Source organism: Tilletiopsis washingtonensis (assembly GCF_003144115.1).
Source record: "Tilletiopsis washingtonensis strain MCA 4186 unplaced genomic scaffold FA09scaffold_1, whole genome shotgun sequence".
NCBI classification, from domain to species: domain Eukaryota; kingdom Fungi; phylum Basidiomycota; class Exobasidiomycetes; order Entylomatales; genus Tilletiopsis; species Tilletiopsis washingtonensis.
In genome coordinates, this window is record NW_020311998.1 from 707,536 (window position 1) to 724,913 (window position 17,378).

General features: G+C 67.2%; 7 protein-coding genes across 7 annotated transcripts; 2 read left to right on the plus strand and 5 right to left on the minus strand.

Moving 5' to 3' along the window:
* Window positions 1–12: 12 nt before the first annotated feature.
* Window positions 13–1,010, plus strand: FA09DRAFT_327259 (hypothetical protein). Its single transcript, XM_025741341.1, has one exon. It carries the CDS (start codon window positions 344–346, stop codon window positions 728–730), a length of 387 nt encoding a protein of 128 aa, XP_025601588.1. The 5' UTR covers window positions 13–343; the 3' UTR covers window positions 731–1,010.
* A 994-nt stretch (window positions 1,011–2,004) lies between these two features.
* Window positions 2,005–2,717, minus strand: FA09DRAFT_9856 (hypothetical protein). The gene has a single exon (XM_025745932.1). It carries the CDS (start codon window positions 2,612–2,614, stop codon window positions 2,090–2,092), a length of 525 nt encoding a protein of 174 aa, XP_025601589.1. The 5' UTR covers window positions 2,615–2,717; the 3' UTR covers window positions 2,005–2,089.
* Window positions 2,718–4,357: 1,640 nt separating this feature from the next.
* On the plus strand, window positions 4,358–6,283 carry FA09DRAFT_292905 (hypothetical protein; the record flags this gene model as incomplete). The annotated part of the gene is made up of 4 exons (XM_025740031.1): window positions 4,358–4,476; window positions 4,579–4,811; window positions 5,241–5,493; window positions 5,923–6,283. 4 exons carry the CDS (start codon window positions 4,358–4,360, stop codon window positions 6,281–6,283), a joined length of 966 nt encoding a protein of 321 aa, XP_025601590.1.
* Window positions 6,284–6,833: 550 nt separating this feature from the next.
* On the minus strand, window positions 6,834–7,883 carry FA09DRAFT_327261 (hypothetical protein). The gene has a single exon (XM_025741342.1). It carries the CDS (start codon window positions 7,860–7,862, stop codon window positions 6,903–6,905), a length of 960 nt encoding a protein of 319 aa, XP_025601591.1. The 5' UTR covers window positions 7,863–7,883; the 3' UTR covers window positions 6,834–6,902.
* Window positions 7,884–9,286: 1,403 nt separating this feature from the next.
* On the minus strand, window positions 9,287–11,282 carry FA09DRAFT_347855 (hypothetical protein; the record flags this gene model as incomplete). Its single annotated transcript, XM_025744810.1, has 4 exons — window positions 10,453–11,282; window positions 10,216–10,419; window positions 9,388–10,161; window positions 9,287–9,299 (listed from the first exon to the last, which is right to left on the minus strand). The coding sequence occupies exons 1-4, from the start codon at window positions 11,238–11,240 to the stop codon at window positions 9,287–9,289; spliced, it is 1,779 nt and encodes a 592-aa protein (XP_025601592.1). The 5' UTR covers window positions 11,241–11,282.
* A 1,378-nt stretch (window positions 11,283–12,660) lies between these two features.
* Window positions 12,661–13,417, minus strand: FA09DRAFT_10019 (hypothetical protein). The gene has a single exon (XM_025738932.1). The coding sequence runs from the start codon at window positions 13,281–13,283 to the stop codon at window positions 12,900–12,902; it is 384 nt and encodes a 127-aa protein (XP_025601593.1). The 5' UTR covers window positions 13,284–13,417; the 3' UTR covers window positions 12,661–12,899.
* Window positions 13,196–16,562, minus strand: FA09DRAFT_327262 (kinase-like protein). The gene is made up of 8 exons (XM_025741343.1): window positions 16,084–16,562; window positions 15,540–15,570; window positions 15,220–15,330; window positions 15,012–15,160; window positions 14,720–14,954; window positions 14,479–14,649; window positions 14,247–14,413; window positions 13,196–14,123 (listed from the first exon to the last, which is right to left on the minus strand). The coding sequence occupies exons 1-8, from the start codon at window positions 16,162–16,164 to the stop codon at window positions 13,551–13,553; spliced, it is 1,518 nt and encodes a 505-aa protein (XP_025601594.1). The 5' UTR covers window positions 16,165–16,562; the 3' UTR covers window positions 13,196–13,550.
* Between the last annotated feature and the right edge of the window lie 816 nt (window positions 16,563–17,378).

A 17,378-nucleotide genomic window follows, 5' to 3' on the forward strand; every position in this document is an offset into this window, starting at 1 on the left:
GGGGGATGGGGAATGGAAGCACATGGCTGGGAGGGAGATGAGGGGGAAGCAGGAACGGGCGTGCGCAGCAAGGGACACAAAGAGCGCGTCCACAGCAGGAGAGCTGGCAGGACTCAAGGCTGCCGCAAACAAAGCGAACGGAGGGCAAAGGCGTGATGGGACACACTGAGGGGTGCGGGGCGCGTCGCACGTCGTTCTGCACAGAGGCAGGGGTCCATGATCGAACTTTTGCACGCCCGAAGCTGCTCGCCGGGGTATGGCAGGCCACGGGAGTGGGTAGAGGCATGCTGAGACTTTTTCGGGCGTAGCTGCGTTGCGTGCATGGACGTGACGGCGCCTCGAGATGGCACATGTGAAGGCGAAGAGAGGCCATGTGGGTGCGAGACCTCATCGCGTAGCTCGCATCATCATCTCAAGCCCCTTCACATCTTGCCCTCCTGGCTCTTGTGCCACTTCCCTTCTAACACGCCTCACCCCCCTTCATCAGGCCGCCGACGCGCACGTCGGCCAAGTGCGCGACTTCAGCGCGCCCTCGGCGCCGCAGGCTCCCGCCGTGCCTTCCTCCTCCGACCTCTCCTCCGAGCTGGACGCGTACGCCAAGAGCGAGCCCGACACGGCCGAGAAGGCTGCGTCCAGCTCGAGCGCCGCTCCCGACGCCAGCAACCGCCAGACGGCCGAGCAGTTCCTCGAGGAGGCGGCTCGGGACGTCGAGAAGGAGGCGCACCACTAGGCGTCTTCTCTTTTCTCTCGCCCTCGGCGGGCTTCGTCTGAGATCGTACCGAATGGCTAGCTGAGGCCCCCTCGTACGAGTCGCACGCTCGGCGGTCTGATCTGCCATGGCCCGTCCTGGTCTCGCGCTGGGACAGGCACCCATTTGCTCCGCTCTGCGCGAAATCGAAACATTGAATCGCTCCTGCTTCTGCCTGGCGTCTGTCTGTTAAATCCTCCTCGGCTGCGAAGCGCCCAGCAGTCCTCGTTGGCCTTCTTTCGCGGCATGTGGTGCCTTCTCGGACACGCTCGCTTTCGACGAGGCCTCGCTATCGTCGAATGCGACCGAGGCCGCACTGCCTCGCTTGCATCGCGCACGCGTGAGCTGTGACGAGCGTGAGTGGGAGAAGGAGAGCCGACGAGCACCTCTCTTGACTCTCTCAAGGCTTGTGCAGATGAGTGCACGAGAGAGAGATCCTCAGCGACGGAAAGGAACGCGAGAGGCAGTCGTGCCCTGCATGTTGTGACGAGGGAACCGTGCGCTGGCATCTAAATGAAGCCGGTCTCATCTCCGCCCGGACCCGGGAGCGGCTTGGCCCGGAGAAGAGGTCAAAGGTCGACATGCTGCCGCCGATCCCGGCTCTCTCGTCTTCAGCTCTCAGCTCTCAGGGCCCTCAGCTCTCCGATTCTCAGCAGAGTCGAAATCTCGTCACGTTGCGTTCGAGCGCCGGCATCAGCCAGGATGCAACAGTTGCTGACGACGGCGTCAGCGCGGAATGTAAGGTGGCGCTTAAGGCCGGATGGCGCTCCCGAAGCGTGAGACAGCGCCTCTTCGTGCTTTAGCGCGAGCTCTCCGAGAGGTGGCGCTGCGGCTTCAACTGGAGCTGACGTCTTTCTGCTGCGTACGAGAGTGGACACGAGAGTCGAGCCCACACATGGGCTTGTACGCGAGTCAAGAGCAGAGCGCACGCATGCGCTCGCGGATGAGGAGGCTTCTCGATGTCTGGCGGCTGTGCTGTCTCGTGCGCGCGAGCCGCTCGCGGATGAGCACGGCGGAGACTGGAGAGGAGGTGCCCCCACGCCTGCACCTCTGAGCTGCTGTGCGATGCCGCGGCTCTCGCCGCCATCGGCGCCGCGGGCCGCGGCAAAGGCACGCGAGAGGGGCGCAGCGGAAGTACCTCCGCTGCACGACTGCGCTCATCATGCTGCATCTGCACCTGCCGCGCTGAGAGTGAGCGGCTGGGCTGCGACGGCCCGGGATCGTCGTCCCGCACCCGCGGGCCGCGCGTGCGGGCGCGGCGGCTGGAGCCGACGTCAGATGCAGGCACGCCGCCAGCGAAGGCGGCGCTCAGCAGCGCGCTGCGCTGCACCCCGCCGCGCGTCACAAGGTGGAGCTCTCCTGCCTCTGCCGCAACTCCGCTCGACACCCTTTCACTCCAGACTCATCAAGCTCCTCCGCCGCTCGGCCCGAACACAGCAAGCGCACTCTGAGTGAGAGAGGCCCAGACCAGCATCTTGCCTTCCCTCCTACGCACCCTCCTCCAGCCTCGCCGTCGTTGCTCTCAGAGCTCTTCGGCTCGCGCCTCCGCCTTAACTCCTTGCCCCGGCCCGCTCCTGCGTGCCGCCGCTCCATTTCGCGCCTCGCTCTCGCCTCTTGCGTGCCTGGCTCGGCTCGGCTCCTCCGAGTAGCAGCCGCAGCAGCATCGCTGCGCCGCCGCCGCCGTCTCCTCTCCGCGCATTCCCGCTTCGTCTGGTCCGGTGAGTGAGAGAGTTGTAAGCTGAAGTGGTGCTGCGATGCGGCATCGGCTGGAGTGCGCCTCGTGTCCTGCGTGGAAGCCGCTGGGCCGTCTGCCGCGGGCCCGAGATGCTGGCGAGCAGTGCGCACGCTGTGTTGCGGCCGCAGCATGCTCCACGCCTGCTCGCTCTCGATGCTCCGGCTCAGGCGGCCTGCTGCGCTCAGGCCATGCTTGGCTCGGCCGCCGGCGCAGCGATCATGGCCAGGCGAGGTCGTACATGACGGCGGTCGCAGTTGCTGGCCGCGGCTGCGCCTCTCACCTCCACTGCGCCCTCCCTCCCGGCGCTTCCCGTCGTGTTCCTTCCTCCTCGCCCGTCCATGCTGCTCGTCGCCGCGCACCCCGACCTCCCCATGCCTGCGCACGCCTCGGCCAGCGGCAGCTGTGCCTCTTCTGCTCGTGCTGCGCCGCCGCCGCCCGGCTCGCCGCGGCAGCAGCGGCAGAGTGCGAGCTGCTCTGGCGTGCCGGGACAGAAGCGACCGTCGATGCCGGGCGCCTTTGACTCGTCGCTCGAGGGACTGCTGGCAGAGACTGATGCTCGCGCTGCCTCGTCAGACCTCTCCCTCGACGCACCCTCCACGCCGCAGCTGCGCTCCCGACGTTGCTCTCGCGAGGACGATTCGCGCATCCTCCCGCCACTGCCGCCCAAGTCTCAGCTCCGTGCCTCTTCGCGTCGTCCCAGTACTTCTCAAGGACTCACCTCTCTCCCCCGCAAGGCGCACTTTGACGTTCCGCGACCACTCGGCACGCCCGAAGCACCACCTGCCTACTTTGACGACGCCGACGTGCTCTTCGCACAGCAAGCGTTCCGTCTCAACTGCGCCTACGCACACGTCTCGCCGCGCCCCCATCCGCCACAGCGTCCGGCTCGACAGCAGACTTCGCCGCCTCGCTCGCCTTCCAGCAGCAACGCGCCTCTCCCTACGCTTCACGAATCGCGCGCTGGCTCATCGACGGGCGCTTCTGTCTGGCGCACCAAGTCACTCGAACCTGGTCGCCGTGACACCAGTCCTTCGCCGCAGCGCCGCTCTCTGAACAACTCGCGCGAGTCGTCGTCGCCCTCGCGCGTCTCGTGGTCGCCAGTGCCTGCCACTCCGCCGCGGACTCGGGGAGCATCTCCTCCTTCACCAGCACCTTCTCGCTCTCCCTCACCAGCACGTCGCATGCTCTCTTCTCTCGGCTTCGGCCTCGGCGGAGGCGATCGACGTGAGGGCAGCTCCTCGTCCACCTCATCTTCACGCGATCTGCCTTCGGGCTACAACGCACGGCCAGGCATGGAGGGCGGAGCTCAGGCACTGCGCAGCTCCAGCTCGCGCAGCTCCAACTCGGCGCACTCGGCCTTCGGCGCCCTCATGGCCGGCGAGCGCGAGAGCAGCATGGTCACGCCTCGTCCGCCGGACGCTAGCGCCACGCCTCGTCCTGGCGCCGCACAAGCCGCGGCAGCTGCAAATGAGGCAGCATCGCAAGACACGGCGCGCGACGGCAGCTGGGCCGCTTGGATCCGCCGTACGAACCGGGCAACCGCATCAGAGGCGTCTGGCATCGCCATTGATCCTCGTGGCCTCGCTGCGCTCTCAGATGAGACTGCGCCTCGAGAAGTCGAGCCTCAGTCGCCTGTAGGCTCGACTGCGACGCGCCAGAGTGTGGGAGATGTGAGCCTGGCCTCGGGCTATACGGCGGATAGCCTTGGCAGGAACAGCGTGGCGAGTGGCATGAGCGCCGCCGAGTTTGGCCTGCCTGTGGGAGGCACGACCGAGGAGCGCGAGGCGCGACGTGCAGAACGCAAGAGGCGCAAGCATGCGCCGCCCGAGATCCTCGTCATCGTGAGTTGGACGCGGGCTGCCTTTTGTCGGCAGATGCTGATCCGTTGTCCCTGCCAGGTCCGACCGCCGCCGAGCAAGCAGTCGAACCCGCTCAACTTGCAGATTCAGCTCGTGACGCCGTCGGCAGCCGGCGGCAGTGGAGCATCCCGCGTGTCGGGCGAGATGTCACGCGACGAGTCCGGCCTCAGCACGGCTGGCAGCACCTCTTCCGTCGGCTCGAGCGCAGCCGTAGGCGGCGGCGCCGTCACTCGCAGCGCCTCAATCATCTCTTCTCGCTCTCAGCGTTCCGAGGCCTCGTCCGGCGGAGTCTCTTCAGTCAGCGGTAGCAACGCTCGCCGCGTCACGCCACTCTACAACCTCTCCTTCCACACCATCTTGCCCACCGTCGTCACGGACGCGGGCACCGATCAGAAAGTGGCCAAGTTCTCGCGCAAGGGAGTGGAGATTGACGGCTTCGGCATTCTCGAGCCGCACGAACTGCGACGCGGTGTCAACGACGTCGCTTCTCTGGCCGGCGCCGTTCTGACGCCCAGCACTGGCGTGCCCTCTACGCGCGCCGCAGGTAGCGTCATTGGCAGCGACGTATCGCCGCCGCCGATCGGTGCCGGCTCCGACGTTGGCGTCGCTCCTTCGATCCCGAGCGGCGAGCCGCCGACTAGCTTCGAAGCCATGACGCCCGAGGCGCGCACCGACGGCGGACTGGGCGGCAAGCTGATGAGCAAGTTCAAGCGGCTCAGTCTTCAAGGCGGTCGTCCCCTCAGCGCCAGCGCGACACGCAGTTCCTTCGGCGCACACACAGGGCAAAGCTCGATGTCGGGCGCCTTCGGACGTCTGGGAGGCGCAGCTAGCAGCATCGTCAGCTCGCCGTCGCTCAAGCGCGCTTCGATGGACAGTGCCAGTCGTCCCTCGGCTGCAGAGTCGGTCACCAGCACCAACGCCGGCTCCGACGTGCCGCAACTCGTTCCCGGCGGCGGTCTGACGCCCGATGGCCTGCGTCACACGGAAGGCTACTTCTGGGTCATCCGCAAGCTGACGCGTCGCAGCGATGGCGAGCCTCCTACCGATGCAGCGCTGGGCGCAGACGGACAGAACGCAGTGCTGGCCAACGTCTGGCGGCGCTTCAACGTGCTTAACCGCGCCGGCATCGCCAGTGTGCGTCACCCACCGCCGTCGGAGATCACGATCCGCTTCGAGTGGACGAAGGACAAGAGCGCCACTGCTGCCTCGAGCGCCGCAGCTCGCAGACGATCCAGCGCAGCGGCTCCGGGCTCGAGGCGCGCCAGCAAGGTCAGCGCTCATCCGGCGCGCGCCGCGACGGAGAGCACGGCGGGGCCCAACGGCGCCGCAGCCGCAGGACCTCGTGTCGTCACGGCCAGACGCGGCAGCTTCGACATGAACAGCGCCGTGGGCAGCGGCACGAGTCCGCGTATCGGCATTGCGCCCAACTTCGGCGAGCGCTTGGCAGCTGCTGCGGCAGGCAACGGCAACGGGAACACGCTCAAGCCGCCTGGCAGCAACGCCGGCTCTCGGCCGGGCTCGGTGCACGATCGCTCGCCGCGCCGCTCGGTCGACAGCAGCGCGCTGGACGATGCGGCCAGCTCCGTGGCTGATGACGATGTCGGCTCCGACGGCGAAGGCTCCGACCCTGAAGACTCCGAGACGCCCTGGACCTGCCACCTGGTGCTTGGGCCCGAGACACGCATCCCAATCGCCTCGCTCGCTCCGGCGCCTCATCACCCGAAGCTCGTCGGCCAGCTGGCGATTCCCTTCCCGCTGCCCGACCTCTCGGCCTCTGCGCTCGGCGCCGACGGCGCAGGCCTGACGCGCGAGGAGCTCAAGGACATCGTCTGCGTCACTTGCTTCTTCCTCACGATTCGCGAGAGCTGGAATGGCCTCGGCCTCAAGCGCAGAAAGGGCGAGCCGGCGTGGAAGCTGGCTGCTGCTCAGCGCGGCCTCTGAGCGCCTCTCTGCATCCCTCTGCCCTCCTCTCCCTTCCGCCTCTTCGTTCCCGCATCTTCCTCGCTCTCTTCTCCCTTCATTCGTGCGCCGCCCGCTGTACCTCTCTACGAAGGCGCGCGCCTGCTGCAGCAGCGCCTTGAGCTCCGTCACCTTGAGCGCAGAGAGTGTGGCCTCCATGATTGGACGAGGGGTGGGGGTGCAGGAGGGGTGCGCGTCAGCGTGGTGGTGGCAGCCAAGACGAAGCCTCTCGGCGCCTCGCCGCGCCGTCGCCGGGCCGCGCGCGCGCGCGCGTGCCGCACAATCAATTCCATTTCTGCCAGCAGCAGCAGCGACTCTCGCTACTGCGCACCACCACCCCGCTTTCCGCTCCACATCTTCCCGCGCCGGCTGCTGGCCGCCGTGCGGCCCCGCCCCATCTGCGCAATGCCGCTTTGCCTGACCATCAGTGTGCTCACGCGGTGCTTGCTCAACGGTGCTTGCTCGACGCTGGTGTCTCAGAAGAAGGAAGGGGGGGGGGTGAGATGGGGATGGTTGCCAAAGCGCTGTAAGTGCTTGCGCGGTGCTTGTCGCTGCGGGTGTCTCGGGAGGAAGAGGGAGAAGAGGATGGGGGCTGAAGCGCTCATGCGGTGCTCGTCTCGGGTGTCTCAGAAGGAGGGAGATGCGGGTGCGTGCCGAACCGCAGCAGGTGCTCATACGCCTGGAGCATGATGAGCGCCGAACTGCAGTCCCCGTGAACCAAGGCATCGGGGAGCAAGCCACCGCCGGCGGCAACCTTGAGGCGGCCAATCTCCTTGCCCGCGCGCTGCGCGTGCTGCGCCATGGGGCGGAGGGCATGGCCGTGAGCATCGCGGCGGGCAGTGCTGGCAGTAGCCGGCAGGACCGAGTTGAGTTGGCTTGAGAGATACTCGTTGAACGAGCGTGCGTGCACGCCGGGGTTCCTTGCTGCACGCCGCAGAACCTCGACGTATGCCTTTGACGTGCGAGCTGTGTTGTGGCGGCGCTTGCGCTGCCCTCCTTGTGCAGCTAGACCCGCCCCGATGATGAGCACGGTCTGCTCTGCGCGGCCGTGCAGCTGGAGCAGCGATGCTGCCGCTCTATCGACGGTGCGCCGCTGATCGAAGAACGTGTGCAGCCGGATCTCTGCTTCCTCCTCGCTCCGCAGGAGACGGGAGTGATGGCCTGGCGCCGCTTCGGCCTGCTGGAGACTAGCCAGGCGTGCGGTACCTCGGCGGGTAGCGCGGCGCAGAGTGCCTTGCTTGATGACAAGGTTCTGTCGCAGCGTGTGCAACGAGCCGGATCCACCGGTGAGGAGCGGGTAGCGCGAGCTGCTGGCGTGTGGGTTGATGTCGACGCGCACCTCGGATGTTGCGGCCACGGCATTCCAGATGCCAGGGTCAATGCCAACAAGCTGCACGTCGCTGTTGAGTGAAAGCTGGACGCTGCTCTCAGGCTGCACATTGCTGTTGCGGATGAGAGACGCATCGGCGGCACTTGCCCACGTGGCCTCGGGAATCTCGGGCAGGGCGGCGAAGGGTACGTAGACGCCAGCATCGGCCTTGCGAGGCAGCGCATGCCGCATGGACACATGGTGCAGACGCTCGAGAGAGGCTGCGCTGTGGATGTCGTTGACCTTTTGCCAGATGGCTGGTGCGTGCGTCTTGAGGTAGCCGGCCACAGACAAGGCTGCTGCGGGCGCTGAGCCAGGCGTCGGTGGTGCAGGCCGGCCAGCAAGCACGCCGAGCTTCGCAAAGGCAACATCAACTCTGCCGGCGCCATCAAAGCGCACAGCCAGAGGAAGTCGCTGCGTGCGTCTTCTCCAGCAAGGCCCGAGGATCTTGTCCCACGGCTGCCCGCCCTGGGAGAGGGCCATGTAGCTTGAGAGCGCAGCAAACGCCTCGTGTGCAGACTCGCTGTCAAGCCAGGCCAAAGCTGAGCCAAAGACGCGCTTGGCGAGGTCAGCAGGGCCGTCTGACGACTCGAGATGCAGCTTGAGAGCAGCGGCCCTCTCTGCTGTGCGCAGCGCATTCCGCAGCAGAGCGTGATGTTCCGGCCCTGCCATTGCAGAATAATGCTTGACGAGCGGCACAAGCTTGTACGGCTTGGGCAGCAGCAAGTGCAGGCGCTCGTGCAGACCAAAGATGTCCTCGTCGGAGGCGCCAAGGCCAAAGAAGCTGGCAGGCGTGCGGCCGTTGTTGTCGGGCTCCAGCTGGCGCGAGAGTGCGCTCGCTGCAGCTGCAAATGCAGCAACTTCGGCCGTCAGCCCCGGAGAGAGCGCGTTGCCGCCGTTGCTGAGCATGCCGGTGAGGGCCTTGACGATGCTATCGGCACGCCGGACGTTGACATCCTTGAGGGCAAGGTCGACGGTGCTGGCCTCGCTGCCGGCAGACTCTGCAGCCTCGCCGCCTTCGAGCGCGGCAAGGTGAGCTGCAATGGCACGCTCGGCAGCAGGATTGATGCCTCCAAAGGTGACAAGACGCGCGAGGAGTTGTTGCGAGCCTTGTGGAGCTTTACTCAGCTCTGCGTCCAGCAGCGGCATTGCTCGTGGAAGGCCAGCCGCTGCTGCCTGCCTGATGCGCAGCTGCGCCGTCGTCTTGAGCATGGCACGCCATCGTGACGTAATGTACTGCGTGAGACCGTCCTTTTCTTCCGCAAGCAGCATGGAGCGGGGAAAGCCCACGAGGCCGGCGAGGTGGGCGGCACCAAACATCTCTGCAGCGCTCTTGCGGCCACCACGCCGCGCCCGGGCTGCGACGGGCGGTTGAAGCGCTTCGAGGGCGTGCGCCACAGCAATGTCAAAGGTGCCGCCGTCTCTCTTGCTGTCTGGGCGCATGATCTCGAGGAGAGCACCGCGCGCGGCTGCAGTCTTCTGCAGTAGAGTGCAGGCCTCGATGGCGATGAACGACATGGTTGCACAGTGCAGCTGCGCAGATGCCTTGATGGCAGCGCCATGCGTCACAGCAAAATCTCGATGAAGAAAGCCGTGCGGACTCGAGAGGCGTGCAGTCAGCGTTGAGAGCTGGAACTGCCGTGTCTCCGCTCTGATGGCTGTCTGCTGCTGCTGCCTGTCGCTTCTGGCCGACGTGCCGGACGTAGATGCCGAGAACCTCGAGCGCTTGCCCTTGTCGAGGCGCACCGTGTCGGCGGCAGCACGCTTGCGTGAGCTGCTTGTGTTGTCGGCGCGCGGCAGCGAGCTGCTGGCCTTGCTCTTAGCCTGCTTGGCCGCGCTGCCCTTGGCCTGCTTGCCTGTGCGGCCGCCCTGCGGCAGCGGGAAGACGGGCTTGGGCGCCTTGCCCATGCCCTGTCCTTGCTGCGGGCCCTCCTGCACCATTGGCAGCGCAGGCAGCAGGATCGGCTTGGAGAAGCGTGCGACGCTGTGCTGCCGGCTGCGCTCGAGGCTGGCAGTTGGGCGCAGGACGGTGATGCGCGCAAAGAAGAGCTCGGGCTGGAAAGCCGCCGTGTTGCCGACGGCAGCGCGCTTGCTGCTGATGGCGCTTGCTGCGCGTGATGCCATCTGCGCGCTGTGTGAGGCCCATGGTGCGTCAATGTTGACGCCGAGGTTGACAGGCGCTGGCAGCAGGCGGCCCTCTGCCAGGCCCACCACCGGCGCCGCTGCATGGTTCTCCTCGGGCTGCACGCCATCAAGGCGCCACTGTGCGGCTGGGCCGAGATCGGCTGGTGCAGGCGTCGGACTCTTGTCGAGCACGTGGTCGAGGATGGCGCGGAAGCTGCCATGAAGGCCAGATGGTAGAGCACTGCTTGGTGCCGCTGCATCGGCGTCGGCATCGGCCAGCTGTGCCTCTGCTGCGTGCACGAGGCCCTCAGCACGGACTGCGCCGACGTTCTTCAGGCCACCCGCTGTGTCGTCTGTGCCCCAGCATCTGGCGCAACAGGTCAGCTTTTTGCGCTGCCAAAGGCAGAGGCCACCGACTCACAGCGACAGCACGACAAGGCCAGAGAACGACATGTTGCCGAGAGCTGCGCAGAGCTGTGTCTTGCGCACGACATCAAAGAGCGGTTCGGCTGCAGCGGCAGCCTCGGGTGCTTGGCTGCGACGCATGACGATGTCGTTTGCCAGCGCCGGGTCGCCTAGCGCCAGATGATCGCTGTCGCCGGAGAGCACTGCCACCGTGACGTTGCTGTGGCGCCGCAGCAGCATGGCCACCACTGACACACACGAGTCGGCTTCCATGGCGGCAGCGACAGCGAGCACACCTGAGCGAGCAGCAAGGGCAGTGCTCAGCTGCTCGCCCAGCTGCTCAAGAGTGGCGCCGCGCTGCTGCAGCACCTTGTTGGCGGCCGGGATGAGAGTAAGATCGCGCACGAGGAGAGGCGCGAGGACCGAGACGGCGAGCTTCTGGACGTGCTTGCGCAGGAAGAGGCGGCGCTGCTCTGTGGTGAGCCTGCGTTTTGTACCGCCGGCGTTGGCGTGTGCGTCACGCTCGGCAGCTGTCAGGCTGAGCCAGCGCTCCGGCAGCCAGCCGTCGGCTTCCGGCAGGCCCTCCCAGCGTGCAAGCTCCTGCAGCATTTCGGCTGCCGCAGGTTCGTGACGTCCAGCACGCTTTGCCTTTGCCGCTGGTCGCACGCCGTCAAAGACAAGAATGGCTTGGGGCGCACCGGCCGCGGGCTGCAGAGCAGCACCGGCTGCGGGCGGAGGAGCTGCACCGGGCGCGGGCGGAGCGGCAGCACCGGGCTGCAGCAGTCCCGCAAGCTGCTGCTGGACCGCATGTTGCACGCCGGCTTGCCGTGCGAGCTCAACCAGCGGGACTCCCGCCGCTAGCTGCGCAGCGGTGCCCGCCCAGTCGCAACAGAGGACGTGCACGGCCCGGATGGTTGCCTGCACCATCACCATGCCCATGTCGACAACCACCACGTCAATCGCCGGCGGCATCGGCACAGCACGCTCACCAGCACCAGGAAGAGACAGCGCCCATTTCCATGCACTGCTACCGAAGCCCATGATGCCGCTGGCCAGCGGCGATGCTGCTTGGGACAGCCGATGTGCGCCGCTGTGGAGCTGCTTGGTGCAGTTGACGAGCGGCGCTGCTCGCCGATGTGCGGCGCTGCGGTACTGCTCGCCGATGTGCGGCGCCGATGTGCGGCGCTGCGGTGCGCTGCGGTACTGCGACAGCCGATGTGCGGCGCTGCGGTGCGCTGCGGTGCTGCTCGCCGATGTGCGGCGCTGCGGTGCGCTGCGGTACTGCGACAGCCGATGTGCGGCGCTGCGGTGCGCTGCGGTGCTGCTCGCCGATGTGCGGCGCTGCGGTGCGCTGCGGTACTGCGACAGCCGATGTGCGGCGCTGCGGTGCGCTGCGGTGCTGCTTGCCGATGTGCGGCGCTGCGGTGCGCTGCGGTACTGCTCGCCGATGTGCGGCGCCGATGTGCGGCGCCGTGGTGCGCTGGGGCACTGCTCGCCGCCGCTGCAGTGCAGGTTGAGCTGCAGCACTGTGCGGGCCAAGTCACGGCGCTGGTGCGGGCCTGTGCAGACGAGGCTGGAGCTGGGCAGCAGCGGCGATGCGATGCGCGGCACTGTACGGGCGGGCGGGCGGAGGATGACGCCGAGAGCACAGTGGCCGCGGAGGCGCAGAGGAGCGGTGGCTGTGACAGGCGCCCGGCGGCAGAATGGCTGCAGCGTGGTGCGGCGGCGAGCAGAGCAGAGGGCACGCAGGCACAGCGGCCAGGCAAAGGATGTGGTGTGCGTGAGCCAAGCAGGCAGAGCGCAGGAGCGTGCTGTTTGGGCGCAATCAGCCCTCAATTTGCTTGATTGACGGCCGTACGAGGAAGTGCGAAGGCGCACACGCGCTGCGGGCGCGCTGATGGCCGTGGGAGCAGCTGCTCGCCGCCCTGCCGTCGCAGCCTGCTGCGCACCGTATAAAGGCTGCGCCCCCGGCGCTGCTCCCTGCCTCCCGCCACCACCCTCTCCCGCTCCCCTGCGGCGCTCCGCCTCGGCTGTGTCGTGCGGGGTGAGCAGAGGCAACACAGCGCCCGCCCGAGCTGCGCTGAACTGACGCCTGCACCTCAGCCTCCTCGCTCCAGCGCCTGGAGGCCGTCGTCGCCGCCGTCGTCGCCGCCGTCGTCGTCGCTGCTCGGGTGGCGCCTGTTGTGAGCACGGCCGCGACTGCGCATGCGCTGCACTTGACTGACGCCTGCCCCCGGCCCCCTTCTCCTCTCTCCCGCGCCCAGCCGCTGGCACCTACGCTCTGTCCACTGCCACGCACCGCCCTGCCGCTGCCGTCGATCGCCCCTGGCCGTCGCGCCCCGCGGTGAGTGTGCGCCGCCGCTGCTCGCAACATACCCTAACCCTCCCTGCCTCAGCTCGCCGTCCGCGCACGTCGCACGCTGCTTCACTCCACCCCCAATCTCACTTCACACGCTCCTTTGCCTCTGCCCCCCGCCACCACACACCACACACATGTAACAGCGCATTACAAGCGTTGTCAGCACATCCCCCCAGCGGGGATGATAATGCGCACACCACCAACCTCATCCCTTCCCGTCCCGTGCCAGACCATGTCGCTTCAGTCCGGCGCGCTCAGCAGGACGCGGCGACAATGAGCAAGCCCCTTTCATCGAGCTTGCAGCACGGCGGGAGCGGATCACGCAGTCAGCCGGAAGAGCACTAGCGGATTGCGCGCGGAGGTGTGTGTGAGGACCGACGAGGCTGAGGACGAGGAGAGGGGGGTGGGGTTGGTGATGTCGAGCGAACGATGCGCCACTGACTGAGAAGACGCAATGCTTTGCGCTCCGGAGCCGGGAGAGGGGGAGTAAGAAATGAACGTGTGCTACGGCGATGCCGGGTGGGAAGGCGAGAGGAGGGGGACGGAGGAGCGGATCGAAAGAGAAGAGGGAAGCAAGAGAAGATGGAGCCGCTCTGCGACCGATTTGGTATGCCGGGAAACGTGGGACTGAGAATGCGGGGGGGGGGGGGGAGAGGTTGGCGAGTGGGAGAGGGCGGGCTGCGAATCGTGAGGGACTGGCGAGAGGCGCGTCTTGGGGCGCTCATTCCGCCTTCTCCTCTTCGACGGCGTGCTGCGCCAGAGGAGAGATCGACGTGCGTCGATGACTCGATCCGGCGAAGAGGCAGAGATGGGACGGAGCGTAGGAATAAGGCAAAGAGAAGAAGAACGCCAGCTCCCGCGCGATAGCTCCTTGCAGCCTCGTCTAGGCAGTTCTTGTGTGGCGATGGGTGTGTGTGCGCTCCTCGTCGATGAGCGCTTCCGGGGAGATGATGATGATGAGGTGCGAGGAGAGAGTGGGTACGTGGGCGCGATCAGCCGCAGCGGCACGTCAAGAAGTTGACGAGCTTGGTGCCAAAGCTTTGGCGCTCAGCGGGGTGTGTGCCGCCAGCCGCTCCGTTCTCGTGCGCCAGGCCACGCGACTCGCGCTGCTGATTGCCCGCTCCGCTGATGCGCGTCTCGTTGCCTGCGCCCGCGCCGTTGTGCATGTGCATGTTGCTCTGCGTCGGCAGCGTGTTGTGGTGGCTGTCGCCTCGTGGCGTGTGCGCGCCGTTCGGTGAGTGCGTGCCATCTTGTCCCGGTGCGATGGCGGCGCCGTGAACTGCCACGTTGCTCGCAGCAGCCACGTTGCCGCCGTACCCGGAGCCAGCGCCGCCGCCGCTGGCGTAGTCGGCGTTTGCGCCGCCCTGACGCAGAGCTGCAGTGCGTCCGCCATCGGCAGCTTGCAGACCGGCAGGCACGCCAGACTTGCGGCCCTGCTTCGAGCCGCTGCGCTGCACGCCAGCGCCCGGCGCCGCAAGCGCCGCTCCCGAGGCGTCGCGTGCCGGCGCGGCGTGCGATGCCCGTGGGTCGCGGTAGCGCTCCCGCTCGTCCCGACGCTCGCGGCTCTGCAGCGAGAGAGATGCGGTCAGCCATGTGTCTGCGTTGCAGCCAGCGCTCTGACGGCCGTCGGTCTTCACCCGCACACACGCGCGCCTTCCCTCGCTTGCATGCCCTCGCCGCAGACTCACCGTGCCGGCCTCCCATCCCTTGCCGCCATTCAGCATCATCCAGTCATACACGCCGTCGTCGACCTCGCCGTGCAGCGCCTTGCCGAGCAGCTCGCGCAGGAAGTCATAGTCGGGCGTCTCCTCAAAGCCGAGCTTGCGCACGTAGTTGAGGTAGATGCCAAACTCCTCTGCCGAGAGCATCGCGGCGACGTCAGCGGGCCGGCGAGCGCGAGGACGAGCACGCATCACGCACCAGGGAAGCCCTCGCACAGCTCCTTGATCGGCGTGCTCTGCTTCTTCTCGCCAATCTTCTCGTACTTCTGCTTGTTCGTGGCAGCCTTGAGGCCCTGCCACGGGAGGCCGCCGCGCAGGAAGTACATGAAGACGTGACCGAGAGCCTCGAGGTCGTCTCTGCGCGATTGCTCTGTCCGCGTCGCAACGTCAAGATGTCAGTCTGAGCGCCACAACGTCTGACGACACACAACTCGACGCACCGCGGCCGAGATGCGTGTTGATGCTCATGTAGCGCGCCGTGCCGCTGAGCGACTTGCGCTCGCGATAGGCAATGTGCTGCTTCGTCTTGGGGTCGCGGTACTGCTTGGCCATGCCAAAGTCGACGACCCAGACCATGTTGGCCGTCTTTGTCATCGGCCGGCCGATGAGGAAGTTGTCGGGCTTGATGTCGCGGTAGATGAGGTTCTTCTCGTGGATCGCCTGCACACGCGTGATCTGCGAGGCGGCAAAGGGTCAGCACGGCGAACTGCGGCGAGCACGGAGCAGACGCACCATCTGCTTGGCCGTCATGACGACCGTCTTGATGCTGAACTTGCGCCCACACATGTCGAACAGGTCCTCCAGGCTGGGGCCGAGGAGGTCGATGACGAGAATGTTGTGCAGGCCCTCCTGGCCAAAGTAGTACACCTGCGGCACACCCGCTGCACACCCACGCCGTCAGCGACGCACTCCAGCCCGCGCATAGAGCGAGAGCACTCACGGCTGCCGTTGAGGATCTTGTACGTGCGGTACTCATCGCGCAGCTGCGGCGCATCCGACTTGCGCGGCTCAAACTTGATGGCCACCGTCTGCGAGTTGAGCAGGTTCGTGCCTAGTGCGCCGAGGCAAGCGTGAGCAACCAAGCGATGAGAGCCCATGCGCCGTCGGCAGGTGATGCTCAGGTGCAGTAGCGCCAACCTCGACGAGGTGCGCCACTTCAATGCGTGCTGCGCCGTGAGCAGCGCATATCCACGTAGCGCAGCTGCACGCCCACCCCGTCCACGCCGCACCACGACCTGCCGCGCGCAATCTCCGACTCACCCTCAAAGATGACGCCAAATGAGCCCTCGCCCTGCGGCACGGAGGTGCAGTGTCAGTGAAAACGAAGCGTCGGCGGGAGGAGGTTCGCAGCAGGAGAAGGGGCAGCACGAAGCAGCTGCTTTGCTGCGGAGAGGCACAGCATGCACAGGCGGGCAGCCGACTCGAACCTAGCCTCGAGCTCGCTCTGCGCCGAGAGCGAGTAGCACACGAGCTGCAGAGCCATGTGCGCAGCTCTGCTGTGCTCGGCAGCAAACAAGCAGGCGCCAGGCAAGCCTGCCTCGCCCAGGGGCCGCTCGGTCAGGATTTGACACGGCCCACAGGGCGTGGGCGTCCCGCCGCACAGGCTGGGGCGACCTTGAGTGAAGCTGCAGCGCCGGCTTGATGCAGCACTGCGCTGTCCAGCATCGCAAGAGCGCAGCGGTGCGCCAGCTGCCTTTCCGCCGATCGCTGGCATCGCAGCCGCAGCCCGCGAGCACGGCTAAGGCGCCAGCGCAGCAGAGGCTCTCCGATCGAGAGCAGCACACGGCGGACGCGGCCAACGCACAATCTTCTTGCCGACGCGGTAGTGCACGCCGACGACGTTTGAGCCGGAGCTGTGCGACGAGGTGCCGTGCGCCGCGGACATGGCGGGCTAAGGAAGGGGGCGGAGAGGGCGAGGGAGGGCGGAGGGCGAGAGAGGCGGAGCTGGACTGGCAGCAGCACCGAGGCGCGTAGGCAGCAGATGGACGAGACGCAGCAGAGCGACGAGGAGACGGCGTAGAGGGGCGAGGTGCGAGCTGCGAGCTGCGGGCGAGGCGGGTGGGCGAGAGACAAGCTGCGCTGCTCTGCTGCTGCTGCTGCCGGCGTGGACGTGGGAGATGGGCGAGCAACGCCTCGCGTCTGCTGCGGCGGCTTCGGCTGCGCGGCTGTCAAGCGTGGCAGAGGTAGAGCAAGAGCGCGAAGGCGAGTGGAGCAGGGAGAGGAAGAGTCGAGAGAGAGGTTGGAAGGCGACGAGGCGGAGACGGGCGCGGGTGAGGCGTGAGGCGTGAGGCGTGTATGCTGCTCTGCTGCCGCCGCCGCGCTGCGCCTCTGAGCTGCTGCTGGCGCTGCGGGCGCTGCTGCTGCGCTGCTGGCCGGCCGCCCGCAGCGCCCGCCGTCGCCTTCGCCTCGGTGCTCGTTGGGCGCGCCGCCGCCTCCCTCAACGCGGTGCGGCTCCAGCGCTGGCGCAGCAGCAGCCGCGCCCGCCGAGCGAGATGCATCGTCGGGCAGCCGCGAGCAAGCCGCACATCCCGCCCGCGCCGCCATGCCGCCGGCGGCGTCTGGGCGCCTGCCGCGCTGACGGGCGCATGTGCTGCTCAGCCACAGCCAGCTTCTACACCGCCAGCTGGAAGGTCGTGTGCTCGGCGCTCGCAGCGGACATCCCCTGGTGCTGCTGCCCTATCTAGGAGCTCGTCCCCAGGGGAGAGACGCCGCCCGCCGTGCCCCTCTCGTACCGCTCACAGCGCGCAGACCCGCTGCCGTGCGTGATGAGAGGGCACGCCGCAGCACCTCCTGTGCTCTCTCGCAGCTCCTCTCTCGTCCTTTCGAAGCGCAGCGCTTAGACCGGCGCTAGAAGCCCCCCTCTCAGCGCCGGAGGCCGACCCCGGCAGCGGCGCCGCCTCCTCGCTGCGAGCTGGGCCGCTGGCAGCTGCGCCAACACGGGCGAACACGTGCCGCGCGGCGTCTGTTGGTCTCGCGCGCAGGAGGCGAATACAGTTTGGCCAATACAGCGGCGCGGTCTGGGTCTTCATTTTGTGCATGACTGGGGCTTGTGCCGAGTGAAGCCCCCGATCGGCTTCTTGTATTCAGCCGGGCGCGAGA

Coding starts and splice junctions, on each gene's coding strand:
- FA09DRAFT_327261 (XM_025741342.1), bottom strand. CDS start 7,862: ATGCGGCATGCGCTGCCTCGCAAGGCCGATGCTGGCGTCTACGTACCC.
- FA09DRAFT_9856 (XM_025745932.1), bottom strand. CDS start 2,614: ATGCTGCGGCCGCAACACAGCGTGCGCACTGCTCGCCAGCATCTCGGG.
- FA09DRAFT_327262 (XM_025741343.1), bottom strand. CDS start 16,164: ATGTCCGCGGCGCACGGCACCTCGTCGCACAGCTCCGGCTCAAACGTC. Junction 15,571..16,083: donor ACCGCGTCGGCAAGAAGATT/GTGCGTTGGCCG, acceptor TCCGTGCCGCAG/GGCGAGGGCTCATTTGGCGT. Junction 14,414..14,478: donor GCTGTGCGAGGGCTTCCCTG/GTGCGTGATGCG, acceptor TGCTCTCGGCAG/AGGAGTTTGGCATCTACCTC.
- FA09DRAFT_327259 (XM_025741341.1), top strand. CDS start 344: ATGGCACATGTGAAGGCGAAGAGAGGCCATGTGGGTGCGAGACCTCAT.
- FA09DRAFT_10019 (XM_025738932.1), bottom strand. CDS start 13,283: ATGAGCGCCCCAAGACGCGCCTCTCGCCAGTCCCTCACGATTCGCAGC.